Genomic DNA, 18,045 nt, shown 5'->3' on the forward strand with positions numbered 1-18,045 from the left:
CAAGAAGGAAATACTGCAGGCACTACTGAAGTGCAACCAACCTACATACTGAAGGATAACAAGCTGATACCATAATGGCTTTGCACTGGTTTTGAAATCTGAATGGCTGCACACAATTTGAACTGTAGACAATCAATCTTTTGAGGTGTTTTCATCAAATTGTGTATTTTGAGTGTGATTTCCTCATGCCAACTTCTTTCCGACGATGATTTGGCACAAATGCTATACTATATGACCGAGTCTCTTTTTCTCGTTCAAAATAATACATTTTTTTATTGTTTTCAAGCAATTGAAGACTTTAAGGAATCAAAACTCCAGCTTCCAAACAATAATATTGCAGTGTATATCTCTATTTGTTGATTATCATTTTGCACAATCTACAGTATATATGCTTATGATATAATTTCTGATTTATTCTGTGTTATGCTTTGTTGGAAGAAAAATGAGAATGAAAATAATTAGAAACTGAATTGAATTGAATTGAAAGAGCAAAACCAGTTTCAAACTTGAATATTACCAACAGCATGAAATGCTACAGTCTAATTATTCATAAATTCTTCAAAACAAGAACTTAATAAAAGTCTTAAGCACAATAAAAAAAAAACCATTGACACATTGGCATAATGAGGACATGAACATATACCTCAAACTCATCATTAAGAGCAACTTATTCTGTCTACACTGACATGTTTGGGTGAAGCTTTGTTTCCTTTCAAGATAGCTGTGTCCTTGACTGAAATAATACTTAAAAATCACTAGTTTTCCAGGTAAATGAAATCTGATTTATGTACAATTCATCATCCCAATTGTCTCTTTTCATAAACTCTCTCACAACCACATTTGAATGATGTAAATGACATTGTGTATGGACATACCAACAGCAACAATCATGTTAAAGAAATGCGGACACACAGGTTATTAAAGGGGTCGTATAGTTGTGGTCGAGACCTATCTTAAGGTATCTAACATTTTGTTGGTGAGATAATGAGAAACCTTATATGAAATATGAAAGAACAAGAGGAATTCAATGTTTATTTGATGAAAATTGGTTTTGAAATGGCTGAGATATCTAAAACAGAGCATTCCTAATAAAAGGTGGGACTCACCTTTTATTATGATCGCTGGGTTTTATTTTGTTTTTGGATGTCTCAGCAATTTCAAAAGCAATTTTCATCAAATAAACTTTGAATTCCTCTCAGAATGGTATGGCCTGTACTATTTCATAAGTGGTTTCTTGGTATCTCGCAGAAAGTTAAAAGCCCAATTCTCATCTCCACCAATACCATACCATCCCTAGGGGATTGTACTTATTGGTGGCTCTTCCCCCCAGTCCTTCCACCCCATTCTACCGAAAGCAGAGTTCATATACATGTGTGTATACATATCAGTTTCTTACTGTGGATAGTTTGGCACAGCAAAATGAAAATCAGGAATAATGCTGATGCTATTGTCTCAATTTCTGTATTACAACCACGTCTTTTATGTAAAGTGACACATTTACGTAATTTGAGTAAGAAACCACTTTATGCTTCAAACTGTTTTGTTGCTGATTATCAAAATCATCCTGTCTACAAATGCTGCAATGCTCACAGAGACTGTGCCCATGACAAATGTGCTGAACATTGTTCACGATCATGTGACACTCTAGATGGATTTGTGTGCACTCATGTTTTTCTTCCACAGGAAACTGGGACACAAATAGACGTCCTCGTGACTCCCCTAACGACCTTGCACATTTTCTCATAAAAAGGCTCTTTACATGGAATGAGACCAGCACAATAGGATGTCTACAAAAGAAGCTCAAAGAGAGGAATAACTTGCCGCTCAGTCAAAAAATCCCAGTATTCAATTTTTTTTTTCCAATGAGGTAGTTGCTAATTTTGAAGTTATAATAGTAGTGTACATTCTCCATGTAACTGGTCCCTGGTATGCAGCAAGGACCATGGTTTCATGAAATAGGTAATGCATATAGTAGTACATCCATTTATGTGAGAAAAACAATACATCACATCTACACACAGATGTGACAAGTACTGAAATGTAGAGATAACATGTTTTAGACACTAACTCTGAGTCAGTTAATAATGTGCACCAGCAAATACGTTACTGACATGATTTGCTCTGGTGATCGCAATGCGCCCACTCATGATGAGGTGGTGGATGAGTCACTCCTCTTTTACTTTTTTGCTGTTTATATTGGTGCCTCCTTGGATCTTCTCTAGGCCACAGACCTTTGAGTTGTCAGTGGTGTGTCCAGGAAAGTTGAAATGGTGGGCTACTGGGGGTCCTAGTTGCTTTCAACCAAATGGACTTAATGCCATTTTCCATCCATTCATTCAATTAACTCATCTTTTCTTCTGGCTTCAAATGTCTAGTTATTATCATCTTTCTTCTTTCTTTTCCCTTATGTAATTCATATGTTCATATATTTACATTGTACATTTATATATATATATTCATATTTCTATCTTTAAAAAAAAATGTATACGATATGTCCCCCCAAAAAAATTACAACGGGGCCCTCCGCAATGATATCTTTGAAAATACTACATCAATATAAATACAAATTTAGGGTATGAAACTATAACTCATTGCTCACATCTTATAGAAAACCCCATTCGATTTGCTTCAGTGGTCAAAGAGAAATGCGGAATTTTGTAGAGGATGTCGGGAATCTCTTCCCTCCAAGTTCTGTCAATTATTCACACACAAGATCATCGAAGTTCTAAACTTGGAAGAATCAGGCTCATGACATGCTTTACAACAATCCACATTTCTCTGTGACCACTTAACCAAATCAAATGGGGATTTCAAAGACCCTGAAGTAGCATTTTAAAAATTTAATCATATTGGGTGTTATCAATGCGAAAATCTGATCGTAATTTTTTGGGGGGACATACTGCAGTACCTACTATGTCCCCCCAAAATTACAATCAGATTTTTGAATTGATAACACCTAATTATGATCGACATGTCTAAGTGCTACTTCAGGGTCTTAAAACATAACATCTTAGCTCTATTTTGCAGAAAACCCCATTCAATTTGGTTAAGCGGTTACAGAGAAATGTAGATTGTTGTAAAGCATGTCATGAGTCTCATTCTTCCAATTTTTGCAATTCAATGCTCTTGTGTGTGAATAATAGACAGAACTTGGAGGGAAGAGAGTTCCGACATCCTCTACAAAATTCCTCATTTCTCTTTGACCACTGAAGCAAATTGAATGGGGTTTTCTGTAAGATGTGGGCAATGAGTTATAGTTTCATACCCTGACTTTGTATTTAGATTGATTAACTATTTTTAAAGATATCATTGCGGAGGGTCCCGTTGTAATTTTTTTGGGGACATACTGTACATATGTATAGGAATAAATATGCAACACAAACACACACACACACATACACACACACATGCATACAGGTACTGGCAACTTCTGAAATACTTTTTTTCCCCTGCTGATCAAACATCAAAATTATGTTGAGACTATGTTAATTTAAATTAGAATTATTACACTATTGTTCAAACACTACAAAAAAAAGGAAATATACAATAAGTCTCCAAAAAAAAGTTTTGAAATAAAAAGCATATTCCTGTTCTGAGCTTAGCAAACAAGGCAATAAACTTGTGGTCATGGCAATACTATGGCACAACGAATAAGAAGGGAATGTAATACATACTGATGATGTAATATATTAACATAGAAAAATCAAGGTACTTAGTAATCAATGTTGGGGGAACATCACACTGACGATGTGAACTTAATATTCTGAACACATTCTACGATATCTATTTCCAAGATGATATTATCATGATATTAGTACAGCTCACACACATCTCCCCTACATAGTTGGAGCAACTAGCTTACTGGACCATTTAAAAGGTCATGAACAGTAAACAGCTACTATTTGGAGAGCCCCATTCCCCATAAAGCAACAAAACACAAACAAAACTTGCATTGCTCTATGCAAATAGACTTTTCATGCTATTAGGACAAAGGATGACCCAGATCTTAAGATGACAGTGCATGCTACACTACTTTCAGTCCAACTGGCTTTCAGCTAGCGCTCTTGCATGCCACATGACTGTGAGCAAAAACGAACAACCTGCACCACAGACACAAACATCAAAGAGCCAATGTCTGCACCAGCCCCCTGCTGTATTTGCTTTTTTCTTGCAAACATGAGACCACGAATGGATCATGCGGTGAAGACTCGAATGATCTCTGATATCTCCTTGCGGCAGATCGGGCAGCAGTCCTGGCGATTGAGCAGAGACTTGGCACACTCATAGCATGTGACCAGGTGGTGGCACGGGCAGAGCAGACAGTCTCGGTTGCGATCCATGCAGATTGCACAGTCGTTTTCGTTGTTTGCCACTGTGAGGCAGAGTCGGGGGGGGGGGGGGGGGGGTGGGAATATGGGAAAAAATGACAGAAAAAAATCCAGCAAATTAACAAACAAACACAAAACAAACATGTTAGCAAAGAACAATGCAAAAGCATGCATATGGCATCTTTCTGTCAGATTTCATTGGCGAACTCAGTAATGCATAACAAACTTTTGTTAACACAACTACCTGTAACACATCATCACAGGATTCATGCATGTTATTTTTTGTTAAACCAAATGTGAACCATGTAGGCCTACTGTACAATGGAGAGGAGAAAGACTGGATTAACTTGCACAGTGCTCATGAGAAAGGCTGAAAATTTCCAGACATGACAGTGATAGCTTTGGTGTCAGGATGGAAAACCAGGATGGAAAACCACATGACTGCCAACAATCATGAAGTTGGAATTGTTGCTAAATGTTCTGGTTTGGTAATGTTATTTTGTGTGCTATGCCAACGGTTTCTGTTATTACCAACAAAACTTCAAACTTGTAGCAACAAATGCTGGTATGTGAGCTGGGAAATTATTTTATTTTTCATTTCAAGTCTCATGCTACTTAATCACATTGAGTTCTTCTGGATCAGGGCCAAAGAATGATGTGGCATTTCATGAGCAGGACCATGCAATCATACTTTAGTATCTCTATCTTTCATACATACCGGTACTTGATAAACAGAAGAGAAATATGATACAGTCATGACATATGATCCCATTGCATAAATTCCGACTGTCAGAAACCATGGCAGCAGGCTATAAAACTGCAAATTTCTGGGTAATATTATTGTAGTTGCTATGGCAACAACTTAACGTTGCATTTTATTGTTATTGAGCAGGAAGGAAATGCCATGACAAAAAAAAATAAAGAATGGTGGAGTATTATGAAAAACAAGTTTGCCACTTCTCCAACTTTTAGAAGCAATGCCAAAATCACTGAAATAATTCAGGGTGATGATCACCAGAGTGACCATGGGAAATTAAAATTTTAGCTCACATGTAAAACACATTAGATGAAGAGAGTAGTGACAACACAGCAAATCACAGATTGACTATCATTTCCTAGCAGAAGATAAAAATTAATGGATACTGTGCACGCCATGTATTTCATGAGTACAATTACCTTATGCCAATCAAGATTTTTGAGACAAAATTTGTAAATGGTTGAATCTTGATGGAATAAAAAGGAAGGATTATCAATTTTCCAGACAAAATACTGTAAAAGTGGAAATTTTTGCGGTGTTGAAATTTTCATGCATTTGGCACAACCAGAAATTAGCGTGAAAATAAAAGCACGCGAATATTTTTGCTTGCCTTATGTTCCAGTAGTTGATGTCTTGATTCCACGGAATTAAAAAACGCGAAACTCTTCTTACCCTGCCGAGTGAGTAAGATTAGTCATGCGAAAATATCCACTTTTACAGTAGCCATTTCCCATCTTGGATACCAAATACAATGCACTGGTGTTAAAGGAGGCAAAATCTTGATCAATATGATCAGTTGACTTGTGAAATTTGCAAGATAAAAAAAAGAACCACTGCATGTTATACTTTTAATACATTATAATCCATATCGAGTGTTATACACACCAAACTCTTCATCCTGGATAGGAGTGACGTTCCCATTGTGACCAAGTCCTGGCACCATCGAGGTGGGGAAACCAGCTAGTCCTCTCTCCCTCAAAATTTGCTGCCGTCTCGCTGCAGAGAGAAAACAGGAAGCAACAATACAACCAGATTAAGAGATATTGTACCTTTAATTATAAGTTGGCTTACGGGGACTTGCATACTTGTGGTAAGCCACAGGTGGGAGCAATCATAGATAGATGCAGAGCACTTGTGTAAAGTGGGATATGGGATTACATAACATCCCCATTCCATAGAGATTTGTTCTCATTGGCTACTCGTCAGAAGCAAAGTTTGTTGCTTCCAACAACCCACGGAAGTGTATCAGATGGCAGTCTGATAAATCTGACATGTGTTGGTCGACCATCAGGTCAGTGTCAGACATGCCAGGCGTGATCCGATGAGGCAAGATTACCGATAAGGATTACATACGACATGTCTGACACTGACCCGATAGTTGACCACAAGTCAGATTCATCAGACTGCCATCAGATACTCTTTGGTGGGTGGCCGGAAGCAACATGCTTTGTTTCCCATGAGTGACCAATTAGAAGAAATCTCTGTGGAATAGGAGTATACGATAGGTAAATGATATCTCTCATAGAGTGATGTAACCACATTTTATTAACAAGCATCCAGTTTTACAGTTGTGCTTTCATGAACATGGCATGCAATGATGTCACTGATTGGAGTGATACTAGGGACTAAGACAGCAATTAAGCAATAACAGTCTTTGCTCAGGGTTTATCCTATGCAAATGTCCTAGTTTTATTTGCGATATGGAGAGGATAGAGGGTAGTATGACAATTGAATAGGAGGTTCAGTCGTTTGCATGGTGAGCTCAGATCTAGGCCTGCAAAGACTGGCACAGTCATTGCAAGTCGTGCCATCCTTCACAATACTGCAGAGCAACTGGATGTGCCAGAATTTGGCACTGCCAAACAAGTTGACAATGATGAACAAACCCACAGGAACATGCTAAACATGATGGCACATCAGGACATGCATACAGACATCAAATTCTTGTCAACCATTTTGACAGCACAATATTTTTCATCCACCTCTGTGACTTATTCATAGACTAATTCTATGTCATTATGACTCCCTTGCTCATTCTGCAGTGATTTTACAGAAAAGCAAAAACACATGAAATTTCCATCTGTGCCATCTACAGCTAACAGTGCTTACTAACACATCAATAAACACACTAGACTAAAGGAACAAATGTACATACATTCTCATGTCACCATGCAAACATGGAAATATACTGAAAGATAACCACTTGCACAATGTATTTCAGATCAACATTATTGTAAATTTATTCTTAAACACTTTCTGTTGTTTACTGCATCACTTATATGCTAAACAATCACTCAATTCCTTTCATCACATGATGTATTGTCAAACACATAGAAACTCAAAATAATTTCTTTGAACGCAACTGATTTGATAGAAATATCACACATATGCACACATCAAAGACATCCCAATTCTTGTTAGATTAAAATACCGGGTAAAATAGTAACACCATGCAAAGAAGTAGCAACTATGTCTGACGAAGTGAATGTGAAAATGTGGCCATACTCCACTGGTGTGGTTTGAATACAATTCATTTACAGATCATTTTTTTGTTTGTTTCACAGGGGCAAATTCTGAAATCTATTGTTTCATCTTTCTGCTTCTCTTACTGTAGAAAGCTAACTTCTCCTCTTTCATCTCTCATAACTTGAGCAAGCATTTCATTGAAACTATGCTGATGACACACATCGGATGTGAATGAAATTCAGTGGAAAGATTCAAAGACTAGTATGACAACTAAGATTATAATTGATTGAGTACACACTCTTACTGCAGTTGTGAAATTGTACAGACAATGCCCGCAAAAGAGTCGCACTCAGATGAATGATTTAAGACTGATGATCAAGCGGGCATATGCACATAGTTTGAAGGATGCAAGAACAACAAAGCAGCAAAATTGAATTTTGCAACTTGACGAGTCAGGCATCACCATTGTCACTGAAGTGTGCATCCCTTTTGCCAGTTCTGAGACTAGCAATTACAAACTCCAACCTAACCTTCTCCAACATAACATTCTCTTTCTCTCTTTCAATTTGTCCCCTCTGAGTATCGGGCCTTTTCATCTCAGCCTCAAGGAAAGCTCTCTCTCACACACTTTGCTTCCCATTCCTTTGTCCCTTTTCTCCAGCAGGATCAGCAACATGACTCATTCCATGTTGAGGGCTGACTTCTGATGCACCTGCTACTTGACCAGCTCTTGACCTTTAACAGAACAAAATTCACACAGAAAATCAAACTCAGGGCAGCAGTCCTGGAATGAAGTTTGTTTAACTGTTTCTTTGTTTTTCACTTTTCACAGATCATCTACTTTAGCAAAACCTAAATCCTATCTTGGCACAGAAAGAATTGCTCACACAGTATTTTCCGGACAGAAACTTGTGTCATTTAGTAAAATAGAGCTGTTAAACTGACAATATACAATTGTACATACCATTTGATATCTTATATTACATGACTTGACATTTCTGTTGTGTTAGACAATTCTATGACACGTGTGAACGATGAAAGTTTCACATACAGTGTGGCATATTCATATAAAAGTATGTCTAATTTTGCTGTGCAGTGTATATTCAATGTCATATGCAAACTTCAGTTTAGAGGACAGGTAATGACGTGGAGAATGAGAGCACTAAATGATGACGGTCATCATGTGTAACAGTATGTCTGCAAGAGAACAATTTACAGCATCGTATTATAACCCTACCTCCACAGTGCACCAGAAATAAACAACATGCAAGCATGTTATAGTTTTGAGAAATTGTGAGGTGTCAAATACATACTGGGAGTATCTTCCTGCTCTAATAATATGTAGTAATAAATTGCTAAAGGAAATCACAAACTGCTCAAGACTTCAGTACAGCTACTTTGAAAGGAATTTTGGAATACATCACAAGCACTAAAAAGATGGATTAACTCAGCAAAAATTCACTACGTTCTAGCTTATCTGCCCTTGATGTATTCTTCATTACACTTAAATGAAAACTGAAACTTTGTACGCCATCAAGCTAGACAAGTTCATGAATAAAACATGGCATGTAAAGAATCGTAATAAAGCATCTCTGATTGTTTCAGGCACTCATTATTAACGATCACATACCCCTGAAGTTCAGTCAAAATGCAACCAACCTTGATAGTAAGGCCACTGATGAGCACCACCCAGGATTTCATTAATGACAGGAGTCTTCCCATACGATGCAGGAATGCAGCTATCCAGTTCAGTCGCGACATTTCAAGCAAGTTGCAGTGTTGACAATGGCAGCAATGATCTCCTCTGCATCTCCAACAGCTGATTTTTTATTCTGACTTTTGCTTCAGAATATCTTCATGTTTGTACTAGTTGCAAATGAATCCGCTAAAAGTAAATTGATTTTGGTATTCACTGAATACTGCCATATGATTTGAATTTGTTTTACATGACTGCTAAGGAAGTGATGAATGCTTGTAAGGAGTGATGGCTTTGAGTTCCCTCCAAAGGAGTGGCAATGACGATAAAGTGCCTTGCCCTGAAGCACAACCACTGCAGCGAAATGGCTCAAACCAGGGATACTGTGATTGATAATCTGTGGTCTTATCCACTGAGCTACAGCAACTATATTCACTTACCATGTTTTCTTGACAAGATTTGTGTTTCTGTGAGGATGAGGGGCTCCCTGCCTGAGCGATAGAAGAGTGTCTTGCCCATCTTTTCCAGCAACTGCCTCGCTGCATGATGTCGCATTAAAGTTATAATGAGATGTTAGCATCAATTATTATTTTCAAAACATACAGCAAAAGTTGTTTGAAGATGGCATCTTTGGAGAGAACACAGGGGATATCCAGTGACTGATTTACATTCTCATGGCTATACATGTCACATCATTTCTCCTATTTTCCTAAATTTTGACTGATCAGATGCTCTATGGTATTCAATTTCAAATAAAGTCATTTTGAGGGTAAATTCCCTTTAGAGGGGAAGCTCGTGGAAAACTTAATACAAGGCATCAACATGTTAGCATAACATACAATGTATTAACGCCGAAGGCTTTGCATAACTAGCTTCACACTGTCATCACACTAATATATGTACATCAGATTCCAGATCAGCACCTCTGTTCAGTCAATATACCCCTACCATGTCTGTTTAAAAAAAATATGTGACCCGCTACAACAAAAAAGTCCTAAAGTCGTGCACGGTCCAAGCCGTGAAAATCGTGTTTGAAGTCAGAGCATTAACATTGGTCAAAACTTACGATTTTCTGATTTTGATATATTATTGAAGTCTAACATGTCTTCTATCATCTGTCGAAATTTTGAAGCAAAATGATCAAAGGAAAGACCAAAAAATAGCGTTTTTCTGAGCCATGTTTTTTGGTGATTCAACGAAGCAGAAACTGGTTCGAAAATTTGGATTGAGCGCCACAGATAGGTTCCGCCCCTAACAACGACCAGAGTGATCTCATTGGTCAGTTTGCTGCTTGCTGCTAACCGAAGCGTGAAGCTCGCACACTGCCCAGTCAACTGGTGCGTGCGGGCGGGGTGTGCTATGCTCAGCCGCTTCTCACATCCTGGTCACTGATTGGTTGGTGAGGAGACCGCCGACACTGATGTGCTTGAATGAACTCTTCGGGGGTTGCTAGGGCTTACCTTCTATTGTCCAGAGGTGAAAACTGACTTGCGTGTCCCTTGATCGCGATTGCGTCGAAAGGAAGACGTTTAGGGCGCTTTTCTCGAAACAGTGATTTTCCAGACGTCTCGACATGCTCTCTTTTAAATATCGATATCTCCGCAGCCGATTATTTTGATAAAATGTGTTATATATCGATTTAAAGCAGAAAGATTAGGGGATTATATCATGCAATTTTCAAATAATCGACCTCGCCCGACTTTAGGATCATTTTGTTGTAGCGGGTCACATATTCAAATGATGATGTTCTCAGTATGTTGACTCTTTAATTTTCTTCTCTGGTGATGAGAAAACCACAAGTAATTTCACATGAATGGCTGTATTGCAGAATGAGCACTGAGAGACTTGGCAATCTTTAAAATGACAATACACTTGCACCTCATGCCTCTATGACACTCATGAGTTCTGCTTAGCACAGGGGCTCCTTGTGAACTTTAGAGTCATGATAATTATGAATAATAAACAGGCTTAGGGGTTCAATTTTGGTATGCTAGTTATGTGCAAACAATACAATCTTCATGAGATACAGTTTCAGTAATTTCAAACTGTTTTAAAATGTGATACCAATGGCACAAATCTTGAAATATCTATGTTTGAAACTTGATGCCCTGAAGCCTTGACTCATTTAGTCTTAATTCTAATGATCTGTTTGCATGGAGTTTGAGTTTCAAGTGAAATTCACAACAAAACACACAACTTGATCTTACAAGTTTGCCATGATGTTTGTCCACCCTCCGTCACCAAATTTGATTCAGACTCCTTCACCAAATTGGATGCAGACTTTGTCTACAGCTTGCCTGATTACACTCCATTTGATGACAATGTTAAATCATTATCATAATTTTTTGAATAATTTTTATTATCATCATCTTTTTTTATTCCATTTTGCAATGTGAATTTGCATACTGAAATTGAATGATACTAGCATTTGGACCCCCATATATTTCTTATCAGCAAAAATATTGACAATGCCTTTTCAATGAAACGGTCACACCAGAACTAAAATGCTACCCAAGATTTTTCACTGAAAAAAAAAAAAGATGTCAATACTTGACATTCTGGTGCCTTGTCTCCCTTGATATTCACTACAGCAAGGATCAAATCTAAATCAGTTTGTACAGCCAGTCTTACACTAACATATTTTAAGTAAGAATAATTCACATTGAAGGATTACCACTCCAGACATGTACTCAATTCACCTTGTTCTACAATCTGTGGAGTTGTGTACTTTGTAGTGGAGATTTCAACCTCAGGAATAGTGTAGACGGGGTGGAGAAACCGAAGTCTCAGTATTCTCTGAAAAGAAAGGGGAAACACATGTTTTTATTTAGACAGACAAAGTGACTATTGACTACATAGTCATTAGAAAGGGAAATTTATTTCTTAATTCAAATGAACACAGCGGCTATTGACGAGATGATCACTATTATAATTTCAATCTACTGCTCATGACTCTTTTTTGTTGTTTGTACCATGAAAACATCATTCATTTGTTGCTATATTTTTCATGTAATTCTACAGTTTGCTATCAGAGTAATGCAATTCCATACAATACTCAAGTTTACTTTAAATCAAACAATCAGAATAGTAGGACTGTCACCAAAATTGAACCTTACAAAAGAGATTTACAAAATTGTAAAGATCCATATGTTTCCCCAAAATATCCTTTTGACCTAGACACTTAACTTCGCAAAATTTTCACTTTTGACATGAAAACAAAAGAAAGCTCATAATGACACTGACACATTTGTTTGTCTGACTTTGGTTAACAATTCCAATTTTTACTCTATTCACTACTGTCAACTTAAACATAGTAAGGACTATTTCCAGCACAAATTTTGTTAACTCTGATTAAAGCTTGGAGACTGCCCACAACACAATATTGAAAGGAAAGTAATCTACATATAATAACTGAACACGAATCATGAGGTATTCTTGAAACAATGATATTAGTTATCTATCACACATAGATGACAAATATATTCATTTACATGTTTGCACCACGGAATGGACATTCACCAATTCATTGCAAACTTGCCTCTTTGCATAAAGCCCTCTCAGCAATATCATCCACATTGAAATCCAGTGTGTTGCTACCAATGATGGTATCTGGCTTGCATAGCTGGGTCACTTCTGTTGGGAGTGAAATACACATGATTAAGATGTTGCCAGGCAACCAGTGGCTTTTGTAACAAGGAAGAAAAAAAAATATTACCACCACTGATTCACTGCCAAATGCTGTTTTTGTTGTTTCTTGAAGATAAGAAAGGAAACACTATAATGATAACACATCAAAATGTTGACTGCTATGCCTTCATATACCATACTGTAACTTTGCCATGTATGTTGGTGTTATTTTTATTTTATATTACTGTACTGAATATAATATCTGCAGAAACTCATTCAATCATAAAGAAGTAACAGTAATGATCAACACACGATGATAATCTCCTTGCATGCCCTAATGACACCACATCCATGGAACAAAGATATCTAAATCCTGTGAAACTGCATGGTAAGTTGTTTTAAAAGGATGAAAAAAAGTTTCAATCACTTGTGTGGAATGTATCTTCCAGGTTTGGAGCCAGGATAGATACTCAATGATGAAGACTGGTCTTACTTTCAATCAAGTCCTTCTTCACTGCCAAGTCCTCGATGACGGCCTCAAAGATGAAGTCTGCATCCTCCACAGTCTCATCCAGTCTACTCATGCACAGGACCTGGCCCTGAAATATGTGTACATAATTGTATGTCGGTAAACACTAAGATAACACAGACACTACACGCATACACATCTTTCTTTACACTGCCAGCAGAGCTCACTCCAAAGACATCCAAAGTACGGCTGGAAGTTTCCAATGAAGACCTGTGGATCATTTTGCTCAGATTTCAATACTCTACTGTTTTATTACACAAGGGGCCCGTTGCATAAAAGTTACTATTGTGGTAACTTTGCCATCCAATGGTAACTACCATGGCAACAATACTCAACAGCCAATCAAAATCAAGAATTCCATGGAAGTTACCATTGGATGGCAAAGTTACCATAGTAGTAACTTTTATGCAATGGGCCCAAGGTCTATGATCTCTAGAACATTTTTATAATACACCCACCCAAACAGCCAGATTAGCCACTTGTGGAGGGAACAATTCTACAGAATTTATTGAACATATTTACAGCAATTTTAGTTAATCAATACATCCCATTCACCAGTACAAACTATGCACAGACTAATTGTGGTCCAAAGAACCTAAGAAAGGAAAGTGCAAGCAGAAGGGGAGGAGGGAGAGCTAAAGACAAAAAGGGAAGAGTGATTGCAGATCACTCTTACTTATAAACTACAGCTGTATATGCTGTTTTTCAAGTACCATTCAGCATTGGGATAAACAATATCACATGATAGTCACAATTTCTAATGTCCATCCACGGGTAGAATATTCTTCCTCCAATTCATGGGATAGCATATCAAATTAGCAAATGATACTAAACAACACAATGATGCAAGTTTTTGCATTTTACGATCAACAGAATAAATTGATTGATCTTGAACTCTCTCTGCGCAAAAGAAATATTGTCTATAATCTTCTTCAATCCATCACATGAAATTACGTTATTACAGGACATACACTGTATACCTGATGGACTTTTGAGGCCAGAAAATGGCATTTTCACTTTTGGCAGAATTTTCAGATAATTACATCTTAATCAAAGCAGAATGACCTTTGACCTCCTACCACCATCATGTAGGCTACGTAAACAATTTTTTCTTCCCTGTCCACCAACTCACATGATGACTGGACTCTCCTAGCTAAAATAATGGCAGGATTTCCCCCAACAGTTTAGCAATCTTTGACCTTGATTTTTCACCTTGTTAATTTCATACAAATAATAGTCAAAATACAATTTATACTACCAAATTATATCACCACTGGACATTTCTCCTAAGAGGTTACAGCTACAAAATACATACTTTAGCCACAAATTCAGTGATCTTTGACCATTGATCTCTGGGCATTTTGCCAAAATTTAATCAGTCTCATCTACCAATACACCTAATGTTGCATGTCTAGGCCAGGTATCTAGAAAATTCTCGCAGTGGTCTTCCTTTTAATCGGGGGGGGGGGGGGGGGGGGGGTGTTTCATCAATATAGTCTGCGCTGACAAGTTGTCAGTCTCTGACAATTTCAGCAAAATCCTTGGTTTTGATTGGTTGAGATGCTCTGGTCAATGACTGTTACTATGGTTATTGTCAGAGACTGACAACTTGTCAGTGCTGACTATATTGAGGAAACACCCCCCAGGCATTATAAAGAGCTGTGAGGTGGATTGACAGACAGACAACCCAAAAAACGATGGCTCCGGAGCCCTTCAGGGCAGAGGCCCACAAACAAAATAAAAACCCACCTCAGAGAGAGGATATTCAAAGGTAATAGCTGAAGGAAACTGAAACTACATGTAGTTGGTAAAAACAGGAACTTGCTGTGATATTAGTTATTTTTTTTGTGTGATGAAGTTCCTTTTCACTTAGATATGTATCGCATAAGTTGAGAAGCTTCCCTGCTTTGACGATATCATATACATGTATGTTGATTAAAGATACGCCCTAAATCCTCCACAATTTTTCCGCAGAATTTCTTCAAGCTACTGTCCATAACATTTGATGTATATAGAATTCATATAAGTGTTGTATTTCTTAAATTATAATCAACAATTTTCAACTGAAACATCTCACTCATATATTTGAGGGTTGAATTATTTTAAAAAGCAATTTTATACACTGTGCACAACATATGGTTGTTTCTTCTCATCTCACGTGTGTCAATCTTGTAAGTACATAACAAATCAGTTGAATATCTTGAATTTACTCTAGCGCTGTTCTTAGAACAATTTTGGAGAACTTGAAGATGGTGAATATAGCTACATATATGTATATATTTGAACATGTAACATCACAATAATCAAAATTACTTTGAATGACTGATTTATAGAATATGTAACTGTAAGTATGAAAGTCACATAGGCATATTTACCAAAAATGTTGGATGGGTCATGAGTCCTTCTTGGCGAAGCTCATTCTTATCGTCTTCCAGGTTGGCCTGCACTGCTGACAGTGCACGTGGATTTACATCATAGATTTTCACCCTGTGTCCATGATAGGCCATGCAACCTGGATTAGGCATAAACAAAACAATAGCCACCAACACATGACATACAGTAAATTACCGTACTGAACAGATCTATGTGGCAGATTTCCTAATGTCCTTTTGCTAATCAAGTGATACTTGTGATATAAATATATATGTGATATTTATATATATGTGTCTATATATATCATATATATATATATAACTTTGATATATAATATATATATATATATATAACTTTGATATATAATATATATATATATATATATATAGGGTTATTTTGGGAGAGTGCTCATTCAAGATTCAATCGCCACATTCCCGTTAGCAGTTATATGATTTCTTTTTTTAGACAGAAAAAACTGTCTATCCGGAGAAGTTTTAAAACATTTACAAAGAATGTTTGACTTGCTAGCATAACTGTCCTCCAGATCATGTGAACAAGGAACATAGGTTATCCATCCTTGATGATAAAATACAGACAATCTTTTGGTCAAATGATTTATACCTTGACCGAAAGATCGGTCTGTATCTGGTCGTCGGGGATATGTTCCGCGGAGACTGCGCCTGGCTTCAGGGATCCCCTGTCTCCGCAGAGGAGAGTGATAACGTCCAAAAAACAAAAACAAAAACAAAAACAAAAATGGAAGACTCCTCTAGCTGGACCGACAGAGGGATCTTTCTGTCTAACGTTAATGATTAAAATACCCTACTACTCTCTACCTAAATTCTTTAAAAAAAAAAAGAAGGCATAGAAATCTAGTCATAGTTAGAGCTCTCCATGCATGAATAATAAAAATTCAAATTGTTTTGCAATAATTTACTGTCTATCATGATGAAACTTAATAGTCTTAGAATAGAAATGAAACCCCCATACGTAGATAGTTTCTATACATCGCCCATCGGTACATATTCCATATTCATGTAATGAATCGTATACTCAGTACTCCACCCAATGTCATATGAATGATAACGTCTTGAACGAATACACACCTGCAATCTTCGTGCCCATCAAACCGCAACCTAAAACTGCGATCTTAACCATTGTTGTGATTTTTCACAGCTCAGGAGGGTAGCTGTCGGTCACAAATCTAATCTGACAATCAAAAGGTAGTCATCTGCTGTATTTATGCGAATACACAATCCCTTTCGCCCTCCAAGCTTTGCAGGCTGGTGTTTGGTGTAGGCGGCAAGTCAAAGTGAAGTTCCCTAATGATAAATAGGTCTGCTCCTTCAGATGTCTGGGGATTAACCATCCGTCATACACATGATCATCTGACGAGCACGTAAATACCGGATCAAATATGATGTCAGCTATAGGGGATAGACTAGTATCACAGTTTTTTGTGTGGTATGCATCAGGCTCCTCTTATTCTGTGTGTGTGTGCTGTATGTTTGGTTATGTACGGTGTGTCCGTTTATGGCCGATTCTGACACACGTTTTCTTTCTGAGCTACATGAACAAAATAGAATATTTTGGAAAGAATTTTCAATTGATTTAATATTTTTGATTTCTTAAAATATTTTTAAACTTCTTCATTTTTCACAAGATTTTTTACTGAATAGATAATTTGTAAACAAATATACAACGCCAAACATTTCTGGGGTCCATGGGAACTCCCCATTGTTGTTGTCGTCTGCTCTTTTCTCTTTTCCGTGGAAATTGTGCAGATTTTCCACTTGTATCTTTAATTCTAAACAGTAATGAAATGGCAAAACATCTCGTGTCCAAAATATTGTCCATATTATTTATGGTGCAATCTAATATGAAATTTTTGTCAGATAATGATTTTAAAAGTAGCAAAACATTTGTCTCGTTGATGTTGTGCAGCTTCAGAGCGGGCGCTCGAGCGAGCAACCTGTCGCTGTTCACGACGCGCGGGCGCCTGCTGAGCTGCTGCATGCCCTTGCTGAATACAGCGGCCTAGCGTATTGCGTATGGCTGATAGCATACGCAGTCACATCATCCAAGAATACGGTGCAGTATTTGGTATTTAAGGTATTGTGCTGTATTTGTCCAAGTAATTTACAAGTGGAACTCTCTTATCAGCAGGCGAATTCCAGTAACCCACTTGTACACGGATGCAGTCTGCGTAGACCGTCATTGTTCCCGAGAAGAAGAATCTGCAGAAGTTGTTGGTGTCTGGCTGACCTGT

At 37.4% G+C, this 18,045-nt stretch overlaps 1 protein-coding gene across 1 annotated transcript; it reads right to left on the bottom strand.

The window, feature by feature from the left end:
• Positions 1–3,563: 3,563 nt before the first annotated feature.
• LOC139713722 (probable 3-hydroxybutyryl-CoA dehydrogenase) lies at positions 3,564–17,177 on the bottom strand. Its single transcript, XM_071625427.1, has 8 exons — positions 16,883–17,177; positions 15,779–15,915; positions 13,368–13,473; positions 12,786–12,880; positions 11,947–12,043; positions 9,688–9,786; positions 5,971–6,081; positions 3,564–4,372 (listed from the first exon to the last, which is right to left on the bottom strand). The coding sequence occupies exons 1-8, from the start codon at positions 16,932–16,934 to the stop codon at positions 4,194–4,196; spliced, it is 876 nt and encodes a 291-aa protein (XP_071481528.1). The 5' UTR covers positions 16,935–17,177; the 3' UTR covers positions 3,564–4,193.
• Between the last annotated feature and the right edge of the window lie 868 nt (positions 17,178–18,045).

Source organism: Diadema antillarum, unplaced genomic scaffold (assembly GCF_040938485.1).
Source record: "Diadema antillarum isolate AM-2024a unplaced genomic scaffold, OU_Dant_1.0 seq00002038_RagTag, whole genome shotgun sequence".
Taxonomy (NCBI): Eukaryota; Metazoa; Echinodermata; class Echinoidea; order Diadematoida; family Diadematidae; genus Diadema; species Diadema antillarum.